Source organism: Lycorma delicatula, chromosome 7 (assembly GCF_047948215.1).
Source record: "Lycorma delicatula isolate Av1 chromosome 7, ASM4794821v1, whole genome shotgun sequence".
In the NCBI taxonomy this organism is placed as follows: Eukaryota; Metazoa; Arthropoda; class Insecta; order Hemiptera; family Fulgoridae; genus Lycorma; species Lycorma delicatula.
In genome coordinates, this window is record NC_134461.1 from 94,908,870 (window position 1) to 94,932,171 (window position 23,302).

A 23,302-nucleotide genomic window follows, 5' to 3' on the forward strand; every position below is an offset into this window, starting at 1 on the left:
TGTGGTTTCCGACATGGGAGATCTTCCATTGACTATTTGGTGTCGATGGAGACAGCCATACAAAACGCCTTCCTGAACCGCCAACACCTCGTTGCTATCTTTTTCGATATAAAAAAGGCGTACGACACGGCCTGGCGACGTGGCATTCTTAACACCCTTAGGAGGTGGGGGATCACTGGCAACATGCTTGCTTTTATCTGGGGATTCTTGAATCAACGGACGTTTCGTGTTCGTGTAGACGATTCGCTTTCAGACAGTGTCGTCTCCGAAAATGGGGTACCGCAAGGTAGTGTCACCTTGTTTTCTGTGGCCATAAACAGCATTACCAATTGTGTTCAGGCTCCTGTCTCTTGTTGTCTTTTCGTTGATGATTTTGTTATTTACGTTGCGAGCCGCTCTACACCCACTGCGGAGCGACTGATGCAGAACACTATATTTCGCCTTGAGGCTTGGTCAGGGACTACTGGTTTCACATTTTCACCCAAGACGAAATGTGTAGTCTTTTCTCGGCTACGGAACCCTTCTAATCCGCGGGTTTTTCTGAACAGGGAGCTTATTGCTGTCTCTACTTACGTCAGGTTTCTGGGTTTGCTTTTTGATATCCGTCTTACTTGGGTCACACATATGAGGGATTTGAGGACAAAGTGTTCCAAACTTTTGGATATGATACGGGTTCTAAGTAACACCAACTGGAGGGCTGATCGGTCGTGTATGTTACGTTTTTACTACTCCCTTGTTCGTTCCCGTTTGGATTATGGTTGTGTCGCCTATTCTTCAGCTCGTCAAACCGTACTTAAGATGCTGGACGGTGTGCATCATTCTTTCTTCGGCTTGCCACGGGTGCATTTAGATCGAGCCCTATCGCAAGCTTACTTGTAGACAGTGGCGAGCCACTTTGGGATAGACGAGACCAGTTTTTGTTATCTTATTTTGCCCGTCTCAGCGGACAGCCGAATCACCCAGTTCTTAAGAATCCTAATATGAGGAAGTATGAGGACCGTCCACGTTGTACTGCGCCTGTGGGTGTCCGTACACGACGTCTGCTGCAGCGTATGAATGTTGGCACTCCCTCGTTCTTTCCATCATGTCCGTGCTCGAATCCCCCGTGGAGAATAAACCATGTAAATTTTACGTTTGATCTTACAACGTATGACAAACAATCAACGCCACCTATTGTGGCAGGTGTTCCAGTTTCTCCTCACCAAGTCTGACCCAGACGTGGTGGTATACACTGATGGGTCGAAGCATGACGGTAACGTTGGTTGTGCTTTTGTTTTCAATGAACAGACTTATATGTTTGGCCTACCCGGTGTTACTAGTGTGTTCACCGCGGAACTACTCGCTGTGGATAGGGCTCTAAGAATCGTTGGCCCTTAATATAGGAACATTCTTATTTGCAGTGACTCGTACAGTGCTCTCCAGGCGTTGGAGCCTCCTTTCACCACCCGAGTTACCACCTTTGACTTTATTTGTCATATAAAACAATCACTGCGAGCAAGGTGGCAAAGTGGCTGCCGTCGATAGTAAACTTCGACGGATTAAAGACTCAGTGTTGCCGTGGGGCTCCTCTTGCAGGAACTCTCGTCGTGAGGAAGTGGTCCTCTGCTGGTTATGGTTGGGGCATACGAGGATCACACACGAATATCTAATGTCAGGAAGAGACCCACCCCTGTGCACACGATGCAACTGCCGCATGACTGTGCACCACATTTTCGTGGACTGCGTATGTTATGCGGCGTTGCGTCGTCAGTTTAATATACCCAGCAGGATTTGTGATGTCTTGGGCAATGACGGCAGGGTTTTGGAGCGAATGTTTCTCTTTTTGCATAGTACTGGGTTACTGCAAAGGATTTAATATACTTATATATGTTTTTCTGTAAGGAGAGTTTTTTAATAATTTTAACCATTATTTTCGATTTGATTTTTTACTTCTATGTGTTTAATTTTACTATCCGGGGTGGCGATTTTTGCACAACCCATCAGAGTTAGGTAAGTTTTTATACTTTCTTTATTCTATTATTTTATCATTAATATTTTATCAACTTTGTCTGTGATATTAGTTTTGGGTTTTATTTTGCCTTCTTGGCTTGTTTTAGTAAATTTTTATTATATGATTAATATTACGTTTACACCTTGTATAGCTTATTATTTTGGAGTTATATTACCCTTTTAATAATAACTACCGGGCGATGATAACGCCCAAGCGTTTTTCGCCCACAAACCAAAAAAAAAAAAAAAAAAAACCATAATTTCTTTTACAATGTTATATGCCTTTAATAATATAGCATATTACTGACACAAAATAACACAAAATATTGTAAGTATTCTGACCAAGGTTTATATCACAGTTTCCTTTGGTCCAACAGGGTAAATGTCAGAACAGTTAATTTTAATTTCTGTGGCCTAAATAAACTGTAATATTCCAAACAATAAAATATTATTAAATGCTTATCAAATTGTTTTTTATTTATTTGCCAATTTATAATCCTCAACCTTTATTTTTTAATATATTTTACATATATTTGTGTTATTTAATAGAAAAATGAACGTATTCTATAGGCCAATATATGGGTGTATAATATTTATAATAAACTGTGATGCTGCTCTCATCAAAGTTTTACCACTTCCCTTGATCTATCCAGACAAATTCTGGCATTTGTCTGACATGATGACAATTGAAAACATGCTTGAATGATGTAGATAACATTTAAAATTTTTTTTTGTGAAAATGACCCAGATTGTTGTAAAATTATCGATGTTAAACACAAAAGTCTGTACAAGCAACTATTAAATGAAAATGAAAAGGAGCATAACAATTAACTTAAGATTCATATTTTCAAAAGGTATGATTGTACAGTTGTAATAACTGATCGTTTTGCAATACACAAATAACATTTCTTCTTAAAAATGTATGTGATTAATATATAATTCATGATGCAAATCATTTTAATTCATATATAAAAAAAATTAATTTTTGGTCCCCCACATTGAAATAAAGAAAAAAGCTTTATATCAACATATATCCAGAAATGCTTAGTTTACCGTTTATCTGCCACTTTGCATTTTTAATATAAAAATTTATTTCTCAGGAATGGTAGTGAGCTGAAATTTTGTACATTGCTAGGGTACCTAGAGATTTACTTAATGAAACTAATCTCTCAATCCATTTCAAAATGGCGGCCATATAAACATTTTAGTTGTTATTTTATTGTAATATTAAAGTATTAAATTATAATTTACTACACAATAACATTAACAAAATTATTTCCGTTGAGATCATTTTGAGTTATTTAATTTTAATCAGGAAGAAATGAAAAGTGGTTTTTTAATCTAGACACACTTCATGAATTTTTGTCATAACTTATTTATCAACAAATTTAATAAATATGGTGTCATTTTCTTTATCATAAAATGGTTAAAATTTTTTAAAAACGTAACTTTTAAATAAATCTGTGGTTGCAAAGATATTAACAATTAAAATTGTTACTTGGCTGCTGTTTTGAAATGGATAGAAAGATAAAATTCATTATTTTTATTCAAGTAAACATCTAGGTACCCTAGCAGTATATGAAATTTCAGCTTGATACGCTAACCATTCCAGAGGAATAAATCTTTATGTTAAAAATACAAAATGGCAGGAGCCGGAAACTAAGCATTTCTGGACATAGGTTGATAAAAAGTTTTTCCTTTATTTTGATGTGGGGGACCATCCCCTGAATTCTTGAAATGGTTTTATAAACACCCTGAACATGTATTTTTTTTTAGGAAATTATCCATATCTACAACATAATGTTTTTACTTCTGATAATGAAGTTTGTTTAATAATAATAATATATATATATATATATATATATATATATATATGTGTGTGTGTGTGTGTGTGTGTGTGTGTAGCATAAAAAATCAGTAGTATCTACTAATAATGGGGGTACTAGTTTCCCTAACAGGAGGTCAAGAAGACTTGTATATTTGAAATAAATTTATTCATAATTTTTAATTATCTTCATGAGACAAAAATAATGGTGCAAAAAATCATCATTCACATAAGTCTGACCAAAATGATCCATTAAACACTAGCATACGTCAACATACCTTCACATTTCATTATATTGCAACACCATAAAAAATAAAATATTTTTATTTTATTATTTTCACAATAAAAATACACAAACTGAAATTAGAGAAATTAAATTTTATTTATTAAGAATTAATAAAAGTAACAGTAAAAAAAGTTAAATACTGATATACAATTATTCATTTTTTTATAGAAATAATATTAACAAGTGTCTTAAATTTAATTTCTTATTAAATTACAGACTCTTCAACAAAATTATTATAATTCTGTACACGCATCAATAATACTGTCGAAGAATAATAAAACGTATTATGTACATGTTTTGATCCACTCATCAATTTTCAAGTTTTAAAACTTCTATCACATTGTACTGCCCAATATAGAATTTCTAATGGCTATACCTGTTTCATAAAGTTCATTTAGTACAATTTTTTACTATCCTTATTACCCTTTCACAAGTAATATCATTCCTTTTTTAATTATTAATGGTATTTGGGATATTAAATAAAAATATTAATAAAAATTAAGACACTACTTATATTTGACTTTCATTCAAGTTCCAGGAAGCATGAACCTACATGGGAAACTTAAGTTTAATGCGCATAACAAATTAATTCATCTTAAATATAAGAATATAAAGTGGCTATATGTAGGTAAGTTTGGCTTACAACTGAAATCTAATTAAAATTTTAGTAAATACAAAACACCTTGCAACATACAAGATGTATATGAATTAACTATCAATTTTGAATTGATATAAAATCTGTATTAGCAAGTTTTACTAAAAGTCACATTCAATATAGGAGCTCTTTTGTTATATGCAGAATATCCAAATGATAAAAGTAGCTCTTGCCAGATCATGCTGAAGCATGGTGCATCAATTTCTTGAATTGCAGTTCAAATTTTTGCCTATTCAACAAGAAAAACAATTATTATCTTGTAAGCATGAACCTTAATAAAGCTTCAGAAGTAGTGACAAAATTTGTGAACCTATTATGACCAGGAGATTTAAGAAGTACTTGATGAATAAAACTGACCTAATAAGTTGGAACACTCTCTTGCTAGAAAAAAAACTGGTTGGGATTTTCTATCTATGGGAAGGCATAGCTCTCAAGTATGTCAAGGTATCAGTTTTTTAAAGCTAACTGACTTTTGTCATGGGATAAACTACACCATCATTGATATTTGAGCTGGCTCTACATGTTCTCTGAAAAATAGATTTTTTGACCCACTTTATACAGACAGAATACTTATTGATCTTGCCACATAAGTGAAAGGATGTCTCATCTGAGTAACAAATATTTCTAAAAAAGAATAGTCTTAGGATACAACTATCTAGCAGGTTTATAGTAAAATCTATATCGACTAGTTTATCATCTGTAACCTCTTGCATAATCTGCAGTCTGTAAGGATACAATTTTAAACATTTACATACAACTGAACTATTGCTCTAGAAATATTCAATTCACATTTGCTTGTTGACTTGCCTGAGCTTTGAATGTAAGCCCAACATCTTCATTAGAACTATTAGCCTACCAATTCCTTTTTTGTAAACATGCTCCTAGTTGCTTTAATATTGTTATACCAAACATGTGTAGTTGTACAAGCTGAGGTGGAAAATCCATTAAATGGCAGCACAGATCTATTAAAAAACTGATGTTACCTACTACTATCAAGTAAAACTTTATGGAGTTCCTTTTTCAAAGACGTCTTTCAGTAAATTACTTCATTTATATCAATTATCTTAGTGCTCAATTAAAGTTGTACAGATATTTATAGATATGGTGTAGTGAATTTAATGAATTTAATATTTTTAAAGCTATGGGAAATAAAATAATTAAAGAGGTAGACCTTTAAGACCGTGCCATGTGAATGGTCATGATGGTATGGTTTATAATAATTATTTTTTTGTTCTCAAGATTTGAATAGTTTATCCTAAAATAGATTTAACAAAAAGATTTATAAAATATTTCTTCTATCTCTTTCTTTACAAATAAAACTGAATGATTATTTTTATCAATGATCCTAATTTAAATAGAGCTTTAGAATGGAATGGCATACCAGTTACTTACGATAAATTTCTGGCTTTACATTAAGATCACTTAAATTTGATTCTTGTATGATCAGAAGAATAATGTACTTGACATAATTTAATTTCAGAAGATGGTAAAGGGACCTGTTTTAAAATAGCAAAACACAGTGTCACAAGTAAACAGTTTGTAATAAAATGATGTGAGAATGATTTCTAAGCATTAAAGTGAGATAAATGCAAATAGAAATATTTTAAATAACAGAGTAAAAAACAAAAGTAAAATGTCAAATCATGACTGTTTCTTACTTTTAAAAGATATCATTAACAGATGTGTCTGTTGCAATGCAATAAACTCAAATCCAAACTGCATAAATGTTAGTTTTTCCATTTAACTGTCTGAAATGCACAAAAAATAATTAGCTGTAAAAAAATAATAAAAAATAGATACAAATTTAAACATAACACGTAAGTCTCTCAACATATTTTTTTAACCTAAATATTTTAGCAAATTCTTGCCTTCTTGATGCAAAATTTAATATACAAATTAAACGTATTTGCCAAATTTCAGGAACTGATTCAGGACAACAAATGAGTAAAAAAGGTCAAATCGACATAAGTCCTTTTTTTCTTTATTTTCACACCATTTTGTGAAAAATGGCGTCAATTTCTGTCAAAATGGTGGCCATCTTAATTTTTTAATCTTCAATATCTTTTTAATTATATATTTATAAAATTTTCTCTTATTAAAAAATTTATTAGTTATTTTATTTTGAGCAAAATGACACCTTTAAATCTTGTAAATCACCTTGTAAATCTCTGTTGACAAATAATTGAGTTATTACAGACAATTAACCTGGCAGTACTCTTCCGCACCATAATGCAAGCTGATAATTTTTTGCCTGCTTTTATTTCCTTCACTAAATGCAACAAAAATGATTAATAATAATTAATAATAGAAAATTAATCAAATTTATCAGCTTTCATCATGATGTGCAAATGTACTGCCGGGGATAAATAGAGTGTGCAATAACTTGATTGTTTGTCAACGTATCTTTACAAATAAGGTGTCATTTTGTTCAAAATGAAATGCTTAATAAATTTTTTAAAGTAAAAATTTGATCAAACTAATAATTACAAAGATATTGAAAATTAAAAAATGAAGATTTTTAAAGGTGACGTTTAAAAAATTTTTTATTTTGTAGAGTAAGACACCAGTCTTAGATCTGCCAAATTTAATTACAGTAGGTGTACCCATTCCTGAGAAATAATCTTTTTGTTGAAAATCATAAAATGGTCTAGAAAAGGAAAACAAAGCAAAATAAGAATTATGTTGTTATGAACTTTTTTGCTCATTTTTGTGGTCCTGAATTAGTTCCTTAAGTTCAGAAAATACATCCTGGAACACTCTGTATAATCAAGTAATCAAGTCCAAAAAATCTGGATTTTGGACTTTTTCTTAACTGCAGTAATAAGCTTTTATTGAGAGCTTTTCAATGATATATCATAAGTGGTATTTTCATTGGTTCCCACAGTTATAGCCAAATAAAATTTTAATTGATGAAATATTTGGATCTTACAAGAGGAAGGCACATTCAGTTCAAATCTGACTTCATCTCCTTTTTTTTTAATTTAAATTTATTAATAATTGAGTCGCTCAGAAGCCACTGTGGTTAAGTCCATTTTTGATCTTTTCTGATTTTTGTAAATTTTAATGGAATAAATAATATTCTTTTTAGTTATTAGTTAGTTACGATTTACTTGTTGCTTCATTTTTTCTAGGTCAGACAGCCCTTTTTTTATAGTTTCTGAATATGTTGTATAATAATTTCAGAAGACACTGTGGATAAGTCCACTTTTTACCAATATTTTTTTACGTAAACTTTGAAATAAAAACAAAATTATTTTTCTTTTGATATTTGCTGGTAACACTGAAAAACATCAAATTCATAATAAAACTTTTACTTCTGATATATAGAATTATTCGAGATACAGACTTGAAAAGAATGCCAATTTTTAGTGAGTTTTATATACGTGCTTTCTTTTAATTTGAAATATCTAAACTTTGGTTAAAACATAAAAATATTATATTGAAGTGTTTGTGAAAGTTATAGTGTTATCAAAAACATTAAATAATTTTTCTTTAATAACTGTAAAAACTCGTGACTTTTTAAAATAATAAAAATAGATTTATTGTAATGGTATAAAAAATAAAAATGTCAAGGGAATAGAACACAGTGAAAGTGAAAATGATATGCCATTTTACCCTAATTCAAGGAGAGTTAATCGTATTGATACTGATACAATGTCAGAGAACGAAAATGTAGAAAATAATGCAAATGACTGAGAAGTTGGTAGGAAACATAGCAGGAATCCTGGTAAATGGCCTCAAAATACTGAAAAACTACAAAGGATACATGTAAACAATATCAAAATAGAAATAAGAGAATAATTCCTGCAAAGAAATTTGATAATAAACCTTGTAATTGTTGCTTTGTAACTGCAGAATAACCTTTCCTCAAAGAAAGAAGACGATGAATAGTTTGTACCAGCTTAATGATCATCATAAGCAAAATATTTTTTAAGGGAGTTGATTAAAGTTTGTGCTATCAAAAGACAACGACCCAGAAATAACAACAAAGGACCAAGATCTCAGTAATTTGAATATTTTATTATTCTTAACGGCCAAGATGTTGGTGTTTGAAAAGAATATTTTAAAGAAACATATCAAATAAGCAACGGGCGACTATAACATTTTTGTTCAAAGGAAGATCTGAAGGACCACTGGGGGCAGGATATTCCAGGTAACAAAACAGATTCCCATTTAATAAAACATATAAGTTCATTTCCTGCTATTTCAAGCCATTATACAAGAGCTCATAATCCCAGATGCCGATACTTGGATTCAGACCTTTCTATTGCAAAAATGTATAAACTGTATGTTGAACAATGCAATGAAGAGCAAATTGTACCAGTAAAGGAAAAGTTTCATTACCATATATTTTCAACAAAATTTAACTTACACTTTAAGCAACCTTCAAAAAATACTTGTCAAAAATGTGATTATTTGGTAATAAAAAAACAATCTATAAAAGATGAAGAAAAACATGCAGCTGAAATTAGACATGACGAACACTTGTGAAATGCAGAAATTGCCCATAATAGTATGACTAATGATCGATTAATAGCTTCAAATGAAATGTAAATGTTTAGTTTTGATCTAGAAAAAGCATTACCATTTCCAAAACTCTCCACATCAGTGGCTTATTACATGAGAAACTATAATCTTGGTTGTCATGATTTAAAGACTACTGACGGCTACATGTATGTTTGGTCTGTAACCCAAGGATCGCAGGGTCCACAAGATGTGTCATTGTGTTTTAAACACATTAAATTATATGCAAAGAATTTTCTAAAAGTTATAATGTATTCAGATTCATGTACAGGACAGAATCGAAATATAAAAACTGTATTAAGTTTACTGAAATTGAATCAGATTGAAGGTTTAAAAGCTGAATCAACTGAGCTTAAATTTTTATTAAGTGGACACAGTTATTTGCCCAATGACGCAGTTATAGAAGTTCATGCAAAAAAACTTCAATATATTTAAAATAGCCAAAGAAAAAACCCTTTCAGCGTTGCCGAAATGAATCACCAAGATTTCCTTTTCACAAAACCATTGAAAGCCGCCATTACCAACAGAAAAAAATCAACAAGTAGACTAACAGTCAATTGGCTTAATATGTGGTGGATAAAACTAGAAAGGTCAAACCCAAGCAGCATTAAGTTCAAATATAATTTTGACGAGGATGATACTTTTCATATAATTGACATAAAAACAAAACAAAAATAGATAGACCAGCAATCTTAAAAAATATAAATCAACCATTGTTGTATCCTAATGGTAGAACAATTTCAGAAGTATAAAAAATAATTTAAGAAAACATGCAGACAAATCTATATACATTAAAAAAAATCTACCATTACAAACAGCATCATATCATAAACGGATTTTTTTTGCTTTATTTATAACATGAAACATTTTACTTTAAAACATATACACCACAATATTTGAACACTTAAAATTCTCCTTTTATTAATTAAAAGATTTTAAAATTTACAGAAAGACAGATTTATAAATGCAATTTGTACTTCCAAGTTTCAATTTGGTTGTGTAGACCAAATTAGAGGATCATACAGCAGGCAGGGCTCAGGTTTATCTTTTGTAGATTTGTGAACCTAAAATGAGGTAAATTTTTTTTAGTCTGTAAGTATTCTCAGTGTTTGTGATACCAACATCCAACATTATAAAATATACATCTAACTATTACATATGAATAAGAAGAAATAAATTATAGAATTATAAGTAAAAACAAATTAAAAATACCAAGTCAACAATATGATTCAAACAATATAATGGTCTAAATTTAATAATAATAACATAGACATTACTATTTCCAGAAACAAAATCAAACACAAAAAACCATATATAAAAATGGTAAGAAATCAGAATAAGAAACTTAAATTTTATTTACATGATTAAAAAAAATGAAATACAAACCGGTGAGTGCAAAACTGTTTTAGCATATATGTATTCTTCACTCTGTGGAATTAAACGAGCCTCATAATTTAATAAACTGATTCTGTCTCTTTGTGTTGCAAATATCTGTAAAAATAAAATATAAAATTTAAAATTAGAATATACAACTAATTTTCCTAAAAGAAAAGACAACAGACAACTTTTACAGCTGGAGTAAAATAAACAAATTAATTTTTTATGAGTAACTGCAGATCCTACCATTCATTATACTACATATTTTATAACACTGTGTTACATATAAATAAAAAAAAACTACAATGCATCCTTTTAATATGTATTTCATTATAAATTAATATGATTAAATTCATTACATCAACGTACATAAAGCTTTTGTGAATTGTCTTTATATTGAATGGAAATGTAGAGTAAGCTGAAAAGTTCCTGGCTTTGCCTAGAAAGAATGGAGCCAGAGTTTTGAAATTATGCATTTATTCAATATATTCTTCCCTGAGACTGATACACTTGGCACATTGTTGTTGCAGCTTTTCTAGTCCATGCAAATAAAAGTCGATTAAAGTTTTTTGCAAAACCAGCTCTCAGCAGTCTCTTTGACATCTTCAATGTCCTCAAAACGAATACCTTCAGATGTTTCTTCATGTTCGGGAACAGATAATAGTCCGAAGGGACTAGATCTGGTGAGTATGGAGGATGGTTGACTGGATGGAGGTCTAGGGTCGTCAATTTGGCAGCCACAATGTTGGACGTATGAGCAGGTGCATTGTTATGCAACAGAAGGATCTCTTTGCCAACTGGTCCAACAGGTTAGCATAATATTGTCCAGTTACAGAATAGTCCACCAACAGAATGCCATCTTTCAAAAGTTAGCTGCTAGTTTAAACTTCTGATGCAATGCCGCATAACAGACAATCAAGGATGTGGTGTACAGTTAGATGCCAGGCAGTCACAGCGAACACAAATGGGTGCAACAATCTGAGGCATCAGATATCCATGAATGAGCCTAGTGTACCCTATCCATAAATGGCAAATAATAATCTCCTCACGATGGTTATTCCTAAATGAAGAGCTCCAGGGTGACACAATGTCTTTAACTGGTCGAAGTTTATTACTGAATGTAGCGTTCCATTCACTCTGCCACTCATCATGAACTAGACTCTTTAGAAAACTGACAAGATCATTCAAAACGATGCAATTAGTGAAACGAGGTTGCGAACAAGCCTATTTTGCTGCACGATCAGTGCACTCATTACCTGAAATTCCAATATGACTGGGGATCCAGCACAAGCTCACAGTTATATTATGTTGAGTCATTTCAGAGATGATAGACTGTATATCACAAACAACAGGGTGTTTGCAGTACATGTCACTAATTGCCTTAACACATTCATGGAAAATGAGAACAGACAAGTACGTGTCGAAATGTTGGGCTAATTATATTTAAGGCCTTATTAACAGCATACAGCTCCACAATGAAAACACTGGCTGGGAAGGCCATATATGTATGATCTATTATTACCAACCACAAAAGCACAACCAGCAGAATTAACATTTTTAGAGCCACCTGTAAAAATTATAACATCAAGATTTATGCTGTTTATAGTATAAAATGTTTCTCGTAATATTGTAAAATTCCTTTTGGCAATTTTTTTATTTAAGTTAATTTTTTCAATAAATTTTTTTCTTTATAAGATAGATATAATATCACAACATTGATTTATTATTATTTTACTAAAAATAAAAAAGATAATTATATTATAATATATATATATAATAACATATTTATTATAATGTAATTATTTTTCCATTTAATAATTTATTTAATTAAATATAAAAATTTAATTTAAATCTAATGAGTATAATAAAGGATTTATTACATAATAATCCTACGTTTAATTAAATTTAATTAAAATAATGTATTAATTCTTATAGTTTTTTCATATGTAAAATAGTTTTTGCAAAGACAATCACATAAAACAAATAATTTAATTAAATGCATCAATAAAATGAATATAATAAACTAACAGTTATTGTAAATTAAATAGTATTGAATAAGGTATCTAATTAAAATAATACCTATTTTCATTTTAATTTAAAACTGGGTATATTTATACAATCTTTTCAAATAAATAAACCTAAGGAATATAATTATATTACTATAATCTTATCTAAAAATAGATAATTTAAAAAAAAACCTCATGGGTAACACCTTGATTTAAGATTTAATTTAATTAACATGATTATATCTATTATTTTATACTTATATAATTCAATTATTAAAAATAAACATATTTTTATATTTAATCAGTTATTTAATTAAACCAATTTACTTTAAAGATAATTTTGCTGGCTTTCAATTATTTAGATTAATTAGCTTAGATTTTAATTAATGAGTGTAGTGTAGCTTCATCTAATCCCTTAGGCAGAAAATCCTTTATTTAGTAGTTGTGCTTAGTTTTTAGATTATTTTATTCTATCTATTTGGTCCTTTCTTTTTTAAAAAATAAAAATTTGATCTTTGTTTTAATATTTGGCTTTGAGTTTATAGCATGTAAATTTGAAATTTACCTTAAATTGTTGAAAAATTATTTATAATTTTTGGGTCATTTTGAAACGAAATTCGTTTTTTTGTTTATCAAATTACCTGGAAATTTGATTTCTTTTTATTTTTTATTTTTATTTTATTTTTTTGTTGGTTTTAAATTAAGGTGGATAAGCTCTTTTTTTATATAATTTATTTATTTTCTTTTTTTGTTATATTAATATCTTTTATCATTTAAATTTTGTTGTAGATTAAACATTTTTTAATTAATTACTTTATTTTTAATAATGATAGAATTAGTTGATTTAAACTATTTTAATATGAATTAGGTAAAATATATTTCTGCCTGTTTATCAAAAACATGTCCTTTAGTGATTTATTTAAGGCTTGGCCTGCTCAATGATTTTAAATAGCTGCAATATTTTGACTGTGCTAAGGTAGCATAATAATTAGTCTTTTAATTGAGGTCTGGAATGAATGGTCTGACGAGAATTATACTTATTTTTTTTTTTTTAATTTTATCTCTAAGTTAAAAAGCTTACTTGTTGGAAGAGGGATGATAAGACCCTATAGATCTTTATTTTTTTAGTTTATTTTTGGATTTTTTGATATTAAATTTTTTTGGGGTGACAGATAAAATTTTAATTATTTTTTTTTTTACATTTATTTATGTAATTTTGATCTTTTTTTGGGTTTGTATTTTGGGTTTGGTATATACGGTTGCACACGAACAGAAAAGTAACTAAGCTTTATTCGATCAGGAATGGTAGAAGGAGAAAAGGTTTGAACAGGTGAGGATGTTGATACATTAACACCATTCTCCTTTCTCATAATCCTCTGTACAGACATTACTAACTGCGATGATAACTCTTCTGTAATTTCAGGCAATTCAACGTCAGCCAAGTTATGGCAATAGATCACTCCCTATGTGAAACTGAGCATCCTATGTGGTTTCACCATCACCATCCTTCCCTATCCACATAAGGGCTATGAGTTTTCTATATTGCTATTCACTATAAACTTCAATCAGGAGAGCACCACTATTAAGTTTTGTTTATAAATTTCAGAGAACCACAAGCACTTATTATGCAGAGATGATGCACTTCAGGAAGCGAGAAATCTTAGCATTTACCTTCTTTGTATCTCAGCACCAAGAGCCTCATACAGAAGAATTTAACCTTCTTGTTTCTTTATTATTAGCTATATTTTCAGCTGAAAAGGTCAGTCGAAGTCTCTTCAAACTCCCCTGTTTTTTGGAATTTTCAAGTTGACCAATAATCACTGAAAGATTATTGTTTGGGACTGCCATATGGTTCCCACAGGTATCAGCAATTTAATGGACAATTCCAGCAGAGCGCATGCATACTGGGGCTAGGGTTGCATACAACTAGGTTCACCCTGGTGCCCAGAGGACATTGTTTGAGACTCACTATATAGAGCCATCCACTTATCGGCATGATAGTTTCCACCTGGTGTTATAGTTGCATTTCATAAGGTGTTGCAACACTATCGAGTGCAAGTGTATGAAGAAATAGTGTAAAATGTTGCTGTGTACGAATGTATGTTGTAAATTGCATAGTGTTCTTGGTGTAATGTATGTGTGAAGTGTAAAAAATTAAGCAGCTTGGTGTGAAGTGGGAAAAAAAGCTGCACCGCTAAGTCTGTGGGGACGCCAACCTCTTAAAGACTTTAGGGGATTTAAGTGAAACTCCCTCTCACCATCAGGGGTTTAATCTTTCGGATGACAATCTATAAAACAAAATAAAATATTAAAAAAAGATATTTTGTTAAATATAACAAGTTTTTTATATTCTCAAAAACGGTAACAGGGAAATCAAAAGTACATCATACAAAATAAAATAATTAAATTATTTAGATATAAAAAATAAAAACTAATACTAAAAAACTTACATCAATTACAGCTTTATGACATTCTATAGAACGAGCAATTTTTAATCTCTTATCTATGTTATCAATCAATGATAGATAGGATATTAAAATATTTGTGGGTGCTTCTAATGAATGTAACCGCAATACAACTTGTTCCATGGGCACTGATGCCTTCAGTTTACGACCTCCAAGCCACCTCTAAAAATACAAATGATAAATAATGAAATATAACTAGAGAAATATTTTCTGATAAGAAATAAAATAAAAAAATAGTGGTATAGGGTAATTATTGAGATTTTCAAATATCAGTACTTTCATTCACATCACACCAAATGCTATTCAGTCCAGATGAATAGGATTATCTGTTCTGCAATGAAATACTCAAATTGATAATTTAAATATTATATTAGATTTTTTGGGAGGGACTAGTTGATTTGACATTACCCTTTAGCCACTTCAGCTAACAGGCTTACTGTACAGTCATTGAATAGAAAAGAGAGTTCAACAATTGAGAGAAATGAAGAATTCGAAATTGGGAAAGTTTGTGAGAATTTACAATCTATTTAGGAAATTGGAAAGCGATCGATTTTGCATCTTTCCCAGGATTTACAACACACATTAATCAATTTTCAATAGATTTCTGATATTGATAGTTAAAGCTACCAATGCTAGGAACTAATTGATGCATACAGTTTCAGAAGTGTGTTAGCTCTGGCTAAATTATAAGCAACTATAGCGAAATGTGATTAAATATATTTCATATCTCACCTAATAAGTCAATCATCACTGTTAGCTGTTCTTTGGAAATGGTAAATTTCTAAATAAACTTTACTTCTTAGCATGGTTATTCCTTATTCCATGCACTGCAAAACTTTGACTCTTCTAGTTTTTTCTAGGTAAAATTTCACTCTAAAGGATGTTAAAGGTATAAAAAATGTCTCAATTGATCAAGTTGAACAATATATATATTCATTTTTTCACAAATTTACTCAAATGGTTTCTATGATAAATGAAACTGATCAATACTTTCTTCGGTGATCAAACATTCAAGTTTTTTTAGATTTGATCAAGGTTTGTTGAATCATAACATTTCTCTTTTATTTTTTTGTAAAATGAACTCAAAATTTTTTAATATTTCTGTAAATGTCAATTTCACCCAAAAGGGAATCCAATTTTTGAGTATTTAGTAATTCTAATAAATAAAGAGTATTTATTTTAAATAAAAATAATTTATTTATAAAATAGACTTAAAAACCTTAAAAATTTTATTACCTTCAAGTTTTTAAGTTTATTTATAAAATAAAAGACCTGGAAGTAAACAAATAACACTTTCTCAATTCTTTAACCTTTAGAAAATGACATCAAATTAAAATCATCAATCTAAAAACTTACTAACTTTAAATTTAGTGTCAATATCAGATAAAATTTAATGAACTGAAACAATATTATTTTTTTACCTTTATGGAGTTTTTTATTTATCATTTTCAGTGTAATCTTTTAAATTTTATTTTACATTTTATAGTGTTATTTTAATTTAAAATATGGATAGGCCTACTAAAAATGTTGCCCGCATGAAAATACAATGTTCATGAGAAATACAAAGGCAAGTAGTTTGTGATAAAAATAAAAAAAGATGCTGAAAAATTTTATTAAATACAAGACTGAACAAAAGCTCCTGAAAAGTGGGGATAGTATTTTTTTTCTATCTTATCAATTAATTTTTTTTTTTTAATTTTCATGTAAAAATGCTTTGAATCAGGATAACATTATATTATAACAAACTGCTACAACAATCCAATACTAAACGATGACAAAAGAAAAAGTCTTCAAATTTGTTTACGCAAATATATAGTTTTTGTTTAAAAATCTTCCTTTAGTTACCTATAAAAAAACTATAATGGATCACCAGATAAACTTTCTTTAGAAAATAAAAACAGAACTGTCAAAAAAAGTTTTATTGCTGAAGAAATATACAGAATGTTTTATGAATAAAAAATACATAGGGGTCAAATTGAGAAGACCTTCTCCTTTTTACTTCCTTGTACGAAGTAAAGTAAGTATTGTGTATATGTAATTTAATAGGTGTACAAGAAAGTCAAGTGGTGTCCCCATCAAATTTTGTAAGTCTGTTAATAAAAATTACTTTTTATGTTAATTATTCTCTTTTCTCTACACTTCTTTTTTTATATTGTAATAATGAACCGGTATTTTATGGCATTACTATTCTCTTTTTTTCTGTTTAGCCTCTGGAACCACCGTAAGGTATTACTCAGAGGATGAATGAGGATGAAATGTATGAATGTAAATGAAATGTAGTCTTGTACAGTCTCAAGTTGACCATTCCTGAGATGTGTGGTTAATTGAAACCTAACCACCAAAGAACACCAGTATCCACGATCTAGTATTCAAATCCATATAAAAGTAACTGCCTTTACTAGGATTTGAACCTTAGAACTCTCAACTTCATCACTAGACCAACCTGGTGAGTTTATGGCATTAAATACAATATTATACTGTTTGTATCAGTAAATGAATAACTGAAATACTATATACCTATATACTGTAATCAATATACCTTTGTTATAAAAAAGTTTTCAATATCTTCCCAAGCTTTTAATTTGCCTCTTACTAATAAAACAGTCCACTGGAATTGTTTATCACTGACACCATGCTGCTGAGCAATAACAAATGGTGAGTAAGCTGATCCCTGTGCTTCAGACCAATGATTTTCACAAGCATATGAAAGACAATCAACGACTGATAATCCAACTTCATCAACATCATCATCACTTTTTGGTATTTTGGCCATTTTTTGCCATTCTGCAACAAAATATAATCATTAAAAAAATTCTGAAAACGTTATTGAAAAGGAAGTATATTGTACAACTCAATTCATATACAGAGTGTACAACACAATTTATGTACAGAGTGATCATAAATTACTAATAAAGCTCATTTTCGGTGTAATGAACAAATATCCAAATATCAAATTCAATATTCAAAGCAATGAACTTACATGCACGTGTTATTGTTGAACAGGACATCTCAAAGAGTTTTGTTATAACACTTATTAAATTGAAACAAGTTTCATAAGAACATTTGTGGTGATCTAGACAATATTCAATTTCACGCCACACATTATGAAGAATATCTGGAGTTATTCCATTAATTGCACGTTTGATTCTTGTTTTCACTGATGTTGACAGCCTTCATTGCGTACATCCTGTCTTGACAAACTCCCAAAGAAAACATCAAGTGGTGTAATGTCAGGAAATTGATTGGTCCATCACGGCCAGTCCAACCTTGAGGAAATTTTTCATGTAGGTAGTCCCTAAAATGTTAACCCCAGTTGATACTCTATCTTGCTGGAAGTAAACAACTGGTTGCCATTGTTCAATTTGTGGTAACAATTTCCTGTAACATGTCTAGATAACTAGTGCTAGTAACCTTTGGCTCCACAAAGTAGAATGATCTGATCACTTAATAAGCAGTCAACGCACACCAAACGTTAATTTTAAGGCTATAAAGTTGAGCTTGTCAAATGGCATGAGGATTCTTGCTACATCAAATCTGACAATTATGGCGGTTAACATGACCAAAAACATGGAAGGCAGGTTCATCAGTGAAAATTAATTTTTTTAAATACATTATATTTGTTCACTTTATCAAGAATCCATAGCAAAATTGTAACATCGTGGTTTATTATCATTTTCAAATGCATGCACCAACTGAATTTTCTATACATGAAGTTATAGGCACTTGTGTAGAATCTTCACAATTGTTGATTTGCGATATTCCCAGTTATAAACTTGCACGAAGAGTCAATTTAGCTGGGTTTCTCTGAAAAGATTCTCTTACTTGATCTACAACTTTCTCAGAGATGGGAGGTCTGCCAAGCACTTTCACTTCCTGAATCCTTAAAGTGCTGATACCAACTTTAAAAGTATTTATTAAGGGGGCTAACAACAGTACTCTAAACAAAAATGACTACGAACAATAATAACAGACTCACTTTCATGAAACCATTGTATACACATGTTTTCTCCAGCACAGTTGCAACTTTTCAACTGACAATCCTCCCTGCCATTACAATGCGCCAAAGTACTTGTTCAGTGTCATCAGTAACTAATCTTCACTAATGTTTGAAAACATTCGCTATATTGCTTTTAATCCTTACAATGCACTGAATAATTTATGTTCATCTGTAATAATTATTATTATTATTAAAAAATATAGCACTATTATTTTTTGTAAGTTTCCTGTTTGAATGATATGATTACTATTTTTATTAATCACTAAAAAATATAAACAGCATGCATTGAACTGTACTAAGCTTTCTTTTAATTTCAATGATCTATGGAAACCAGTTCATTCTGTATCATTGGTCATAGATATTTTACCATATTTTATAACCTTCAATTTCCATGAAGTTACTCCCAGAGATATTCCAGGTGTTGCAAAACCACCAGGTTGTAAGGGATGCAATTTACCATCAAATATAGAACCCAAAAATCTATTATACCATTTACAAAATAATTTATGAGTTACAGTAATAATAGGGTTATAATTCCCTTCTATAATACACATCTTTGTATTCAGATTCCAAATGGATCAGGCAAATTCAATTCTTCCTGATAATACATACAGGTCATTTATAATATTGATGTTTCCACATTTTTAAAGTATGAATTCTCTAGTAATTCAGCATAGTTGAAGATTTAAAGAACCTTTATAAGACAACAAAGAACAAGAAAAATAAAATAGAATAAATGATAAATTGTCATTCTGTCCTGAAAACTCATTTTTTAAAGTATAAAATTCAGTTTAATATGGTGATAACTTACATGACACCAATTTCAATATGGAAAAATTCATTTATTTTTTCAAAACTGACTTATTTAATATAAATAAAATAAATTGTCATGTTTACAATTTTTTTTTTTTGTATTCATTCATTCGACTGGTTTGATGTTATTCTCCACTTTGTGCTGTATTAATATTATTAACCTTAAACTGAATACAACCAACATCTTCGGTCATCTGTTTTATAAACTCCTAACTTTATTTTTGTCTATAGATTTTATGCTGAATACATATTTCTAATATCATATTAACTAAATTTGGATGTTTTAATATACAGTTAAACTAACCTAAGTTCTTCTTACAAGATTTTACCACCAACTTCTTTTCTCTCCTATTCATCTTAGAACTCTTCATTTCATACTTTATCAACCCACCAAAACTTCAACATTCTATACAATAACACATTTTAAAGACCTCTAAACTTTACCTGCCTGCTTCTTCTATTGTCCATTATTACCATAAAGCACTACAGTCCATAAATATTTCTAAGAATATCTCCTACGTTTTAGATCTATATTTGATTATAGAAGGCTTTGTTATAAGAAAGCTGTTTGTTCCAATTTGTTTTTGATTTTAACCTTCATCCATCCTTTGTAATTTTAAATCTAAAATGCAAAATTCTGTTGACCTAATTTATATTATTTTCCCCAATCTTAATCCTGGGTGTTAGAAAAAAACTGCAGTTTTAAGTTAGTTTATTAATTGTATAATTACAAATACATGTAATTTATTATATGAAAGTACAAATTTTTATAAATTTTTTTTTAACTTGCCCTGAAGACATCAAACCAATAAATACCCCTCATTCTATGCTCTAGGAAGCATGGCTGGCTTGCTTCTAATGCTTCTAATGCTTCTGGCATTGCTGGCTGTTGTTATTCTTTGGTGCAGGTGATCAAAGACCCAATTTTTCTTTGTGTACAATGTCTTTTACATAGCCCCAAAAGAAGAAATTGTTGTGAAGTAGATATTTTGGGTGATCAAGTAATGGGAGGAGCTTCTCTGCCTATCCAGCCTTCTGATAACCTATTGTTGACCACCACATAACCTCATAACCTCACCACCACATAACCTCTGCATGATATGGAGGACTCCATCCTGTTAGAGAATTAGGCTGCCCTTATTTTGAATGTGTGGAAACACAAAATTCTCTAATATGTCTGAGTACACTATGCCCATAATAGTTTGCCCATATAAAAAATTTTGAGCCTAAGATTTATTTGATTATACATGAAACCACACCAGATGTTCACTTTCAGACAGTTGTAGGCAAATTCCACCAGTTTGCATGTAATTTTTGAGCCCCATAAATGGTCATTATAAATTCTACTCTTTGTGGTTTATCATTAGGTTTAATTTCATTGAGTATAGCTGCAGTTTATAAACATAAAGTTTCAATCAATCACCAACAATATCATGGACAGTAGTTTTAGGAATTTTTAGTTGACAACTAACACTACAAATTAAAAGTTTTGGATTTCGTTGGAAAGACAGCCAAATTCTTTTTGTGTTTTCAGCGCTTGTTTTAGGCCTACCTATTGAGTGTTCTTTCAAAAACACTTCCAATTTCCGAAAACTGTTCACATCACTTATGTAAGCTTTTATTAATGAGGTGAAAAACGCTTTTGAGAGCGTTCTCTATCTGCAAGACAGTAGTATCTCTCACATGTATAGCCTCAGAATGTTACTGTGTTACCACATTTTGCTTCTTGGAAGCATATTATTAATGGTCCATAAGTGAGCATCAACACTATCATCGTCAATGCGGAACCAAAACCTCTAATGCTCCACTGAATAATGGTCATAAATAAAGATAAAATACAGATAAATATATATGAAAAAATTAGTTGTAGGTGATAGTTTTTCTTTTTCAAATTTTTTGTTTTAAAAAATTTTGATGCCCTGGTGTCAGGAGGCTCCTCTACCATAAACACTACTGAGTGCTACACATAACATAAAAATTATGTTCATTTTTGAAACCTCACAGTTCACTTTTGGACATATGGTACTTCATTCCTTATGCTTGTACCTGTCACATTTCATATTGATATCAGAATACTAAAAACATAAATACTATTTACAGCAAAAAAATATACATATATAAAATATACATCATATACAGAAAAAATATATATATTCTGTAGTATGTGATTTAAAATACAAACCTAACAGTTTGATAAATTTCTCTATGTACTGGCGATCACTAGTACTGACAGTAAAATGATTCTGTAAACAATTATTCAATCTGTTCAACTGACGCTGAGGATTAAGACAGGCCATCTCAAATTGTTTAATCTGAAATTAAATAATAACTCTTAAAAAAATCTCACAACAGAACCACTTACAAAACCATCAATCTGCTAATGCAAAATATTGAGCGAAGAACAAAGATTTCAAATTTAAGTTAATAGTAATTTATTTTTATATCAAATCACTTTCAGTATTTCATTAAATTATCAGGAATATATAATAAAAATGTAAAAAAGTAAAAGCTGTAAAAAATTTTAATTAACAATTAACTTAATTTAACAATTACATTATTAACAAACAATAATCAAATTAATTAACTTTACTATCCTACAGTTTCAAGTAATTGGAAAGAATTGTTAGGATATACATAATATTAAATGAATCTTAAATAAACAAACATACATAAAAAACTTACCATATTAATCCCAAGAATTGATTTTCAGGAAATCATGAATCTTCAGCTGGTATTTATTTCTATACTTACATTAAAATAATTTTTTTTTATAATTTGTGAATTTTGAGTTGTTGAAATTGTTAATGTTTATAAATTTTGAATTTTGTCACAGACAAATATGCAAATTCTGCTGTCCAGTTTGCATATTGTTCATAATAAAATTCAAAATTTATAAAACATTAACAATTTCGACAAATTTAAAATTCATATATTATAAAAACAACTTATTAATGTAATTATAGAATTAAATACAAACTGAAGATGTGGGATCCTGTGAAAAACGATTCTTGGAATTAATATGGTAAGTTTAACTTATCTATTAACTACGTTTTGGTAGTTAAATTTCATTTAATGCTAAATTTTATTATCACAATGGTCAATATGTTAATGATTTCAATTTAAAATACATATATATATATATTTAAATTTAAAGACATTTCATTTTATAAAAAAATATGAGATCTTAGAAAGTAATTTGTTAACAAATGATATTTTTTCCAATAATTAGCCAAAAAATGATCAAACTATCATTTTGTATTGCATTTTAATCTCTCCAAATCTAAAAATCTCACTTAAAATATATTGTATAAAAGGATGTGAGCTTTGCTTTATAACTTGTGAACAGTTTAACCAATAATGTTTTA

The 23,302-nt window shown here is 29.8% G+C and overlaps 1 protein-coding gene across 8 annotated transcripts in view; it reads right to left on the bottom strand.

Annotated features, from left to right (window-relative positions):
• Positions 1-4,184: 4,184 nt before the first annotated feature.
• The window catches only part of Vps16B (Vacuolar protein sorting 16B), a 48,344-nt gene continuing 29,226 nt past the window's right edge, over positions 4,185-23,302 (bottom strand). For all 8 annotated transcript variants that reach the window (XM_075371938.1, XM_075371937.1, XM_075371934.1 and 5 more), the window contains exons 9-14: positions 22,120-22,249; positions 17,667-17,911; positions 15,113-15,289; positions 10,666-10,770; positions 6,414-6,503; positions 4,185-4,984 (exon numbers count right to left, since the gene is read on the bottom strand). In XM_075371938.1, the coding sequence (XP_075228053.1) occupies positions 6,483-6,503; positions 10,666-10,770; positions 15,113-15,289; positions 17,667-17,911; positions 22,120-22,249 (678 nt within the window). In that variant the 3' untranslated portion in view covers positions 4,185-4,984; positions 6,414-6,482. The remainder of the gene's footprint in view (positions 4,985-6,413; positions 6,504-10,665; positions 10,771-15,112; positions 15,290-17,666; positions 17,912-22,119; positions 22,250-23,302) is intronic.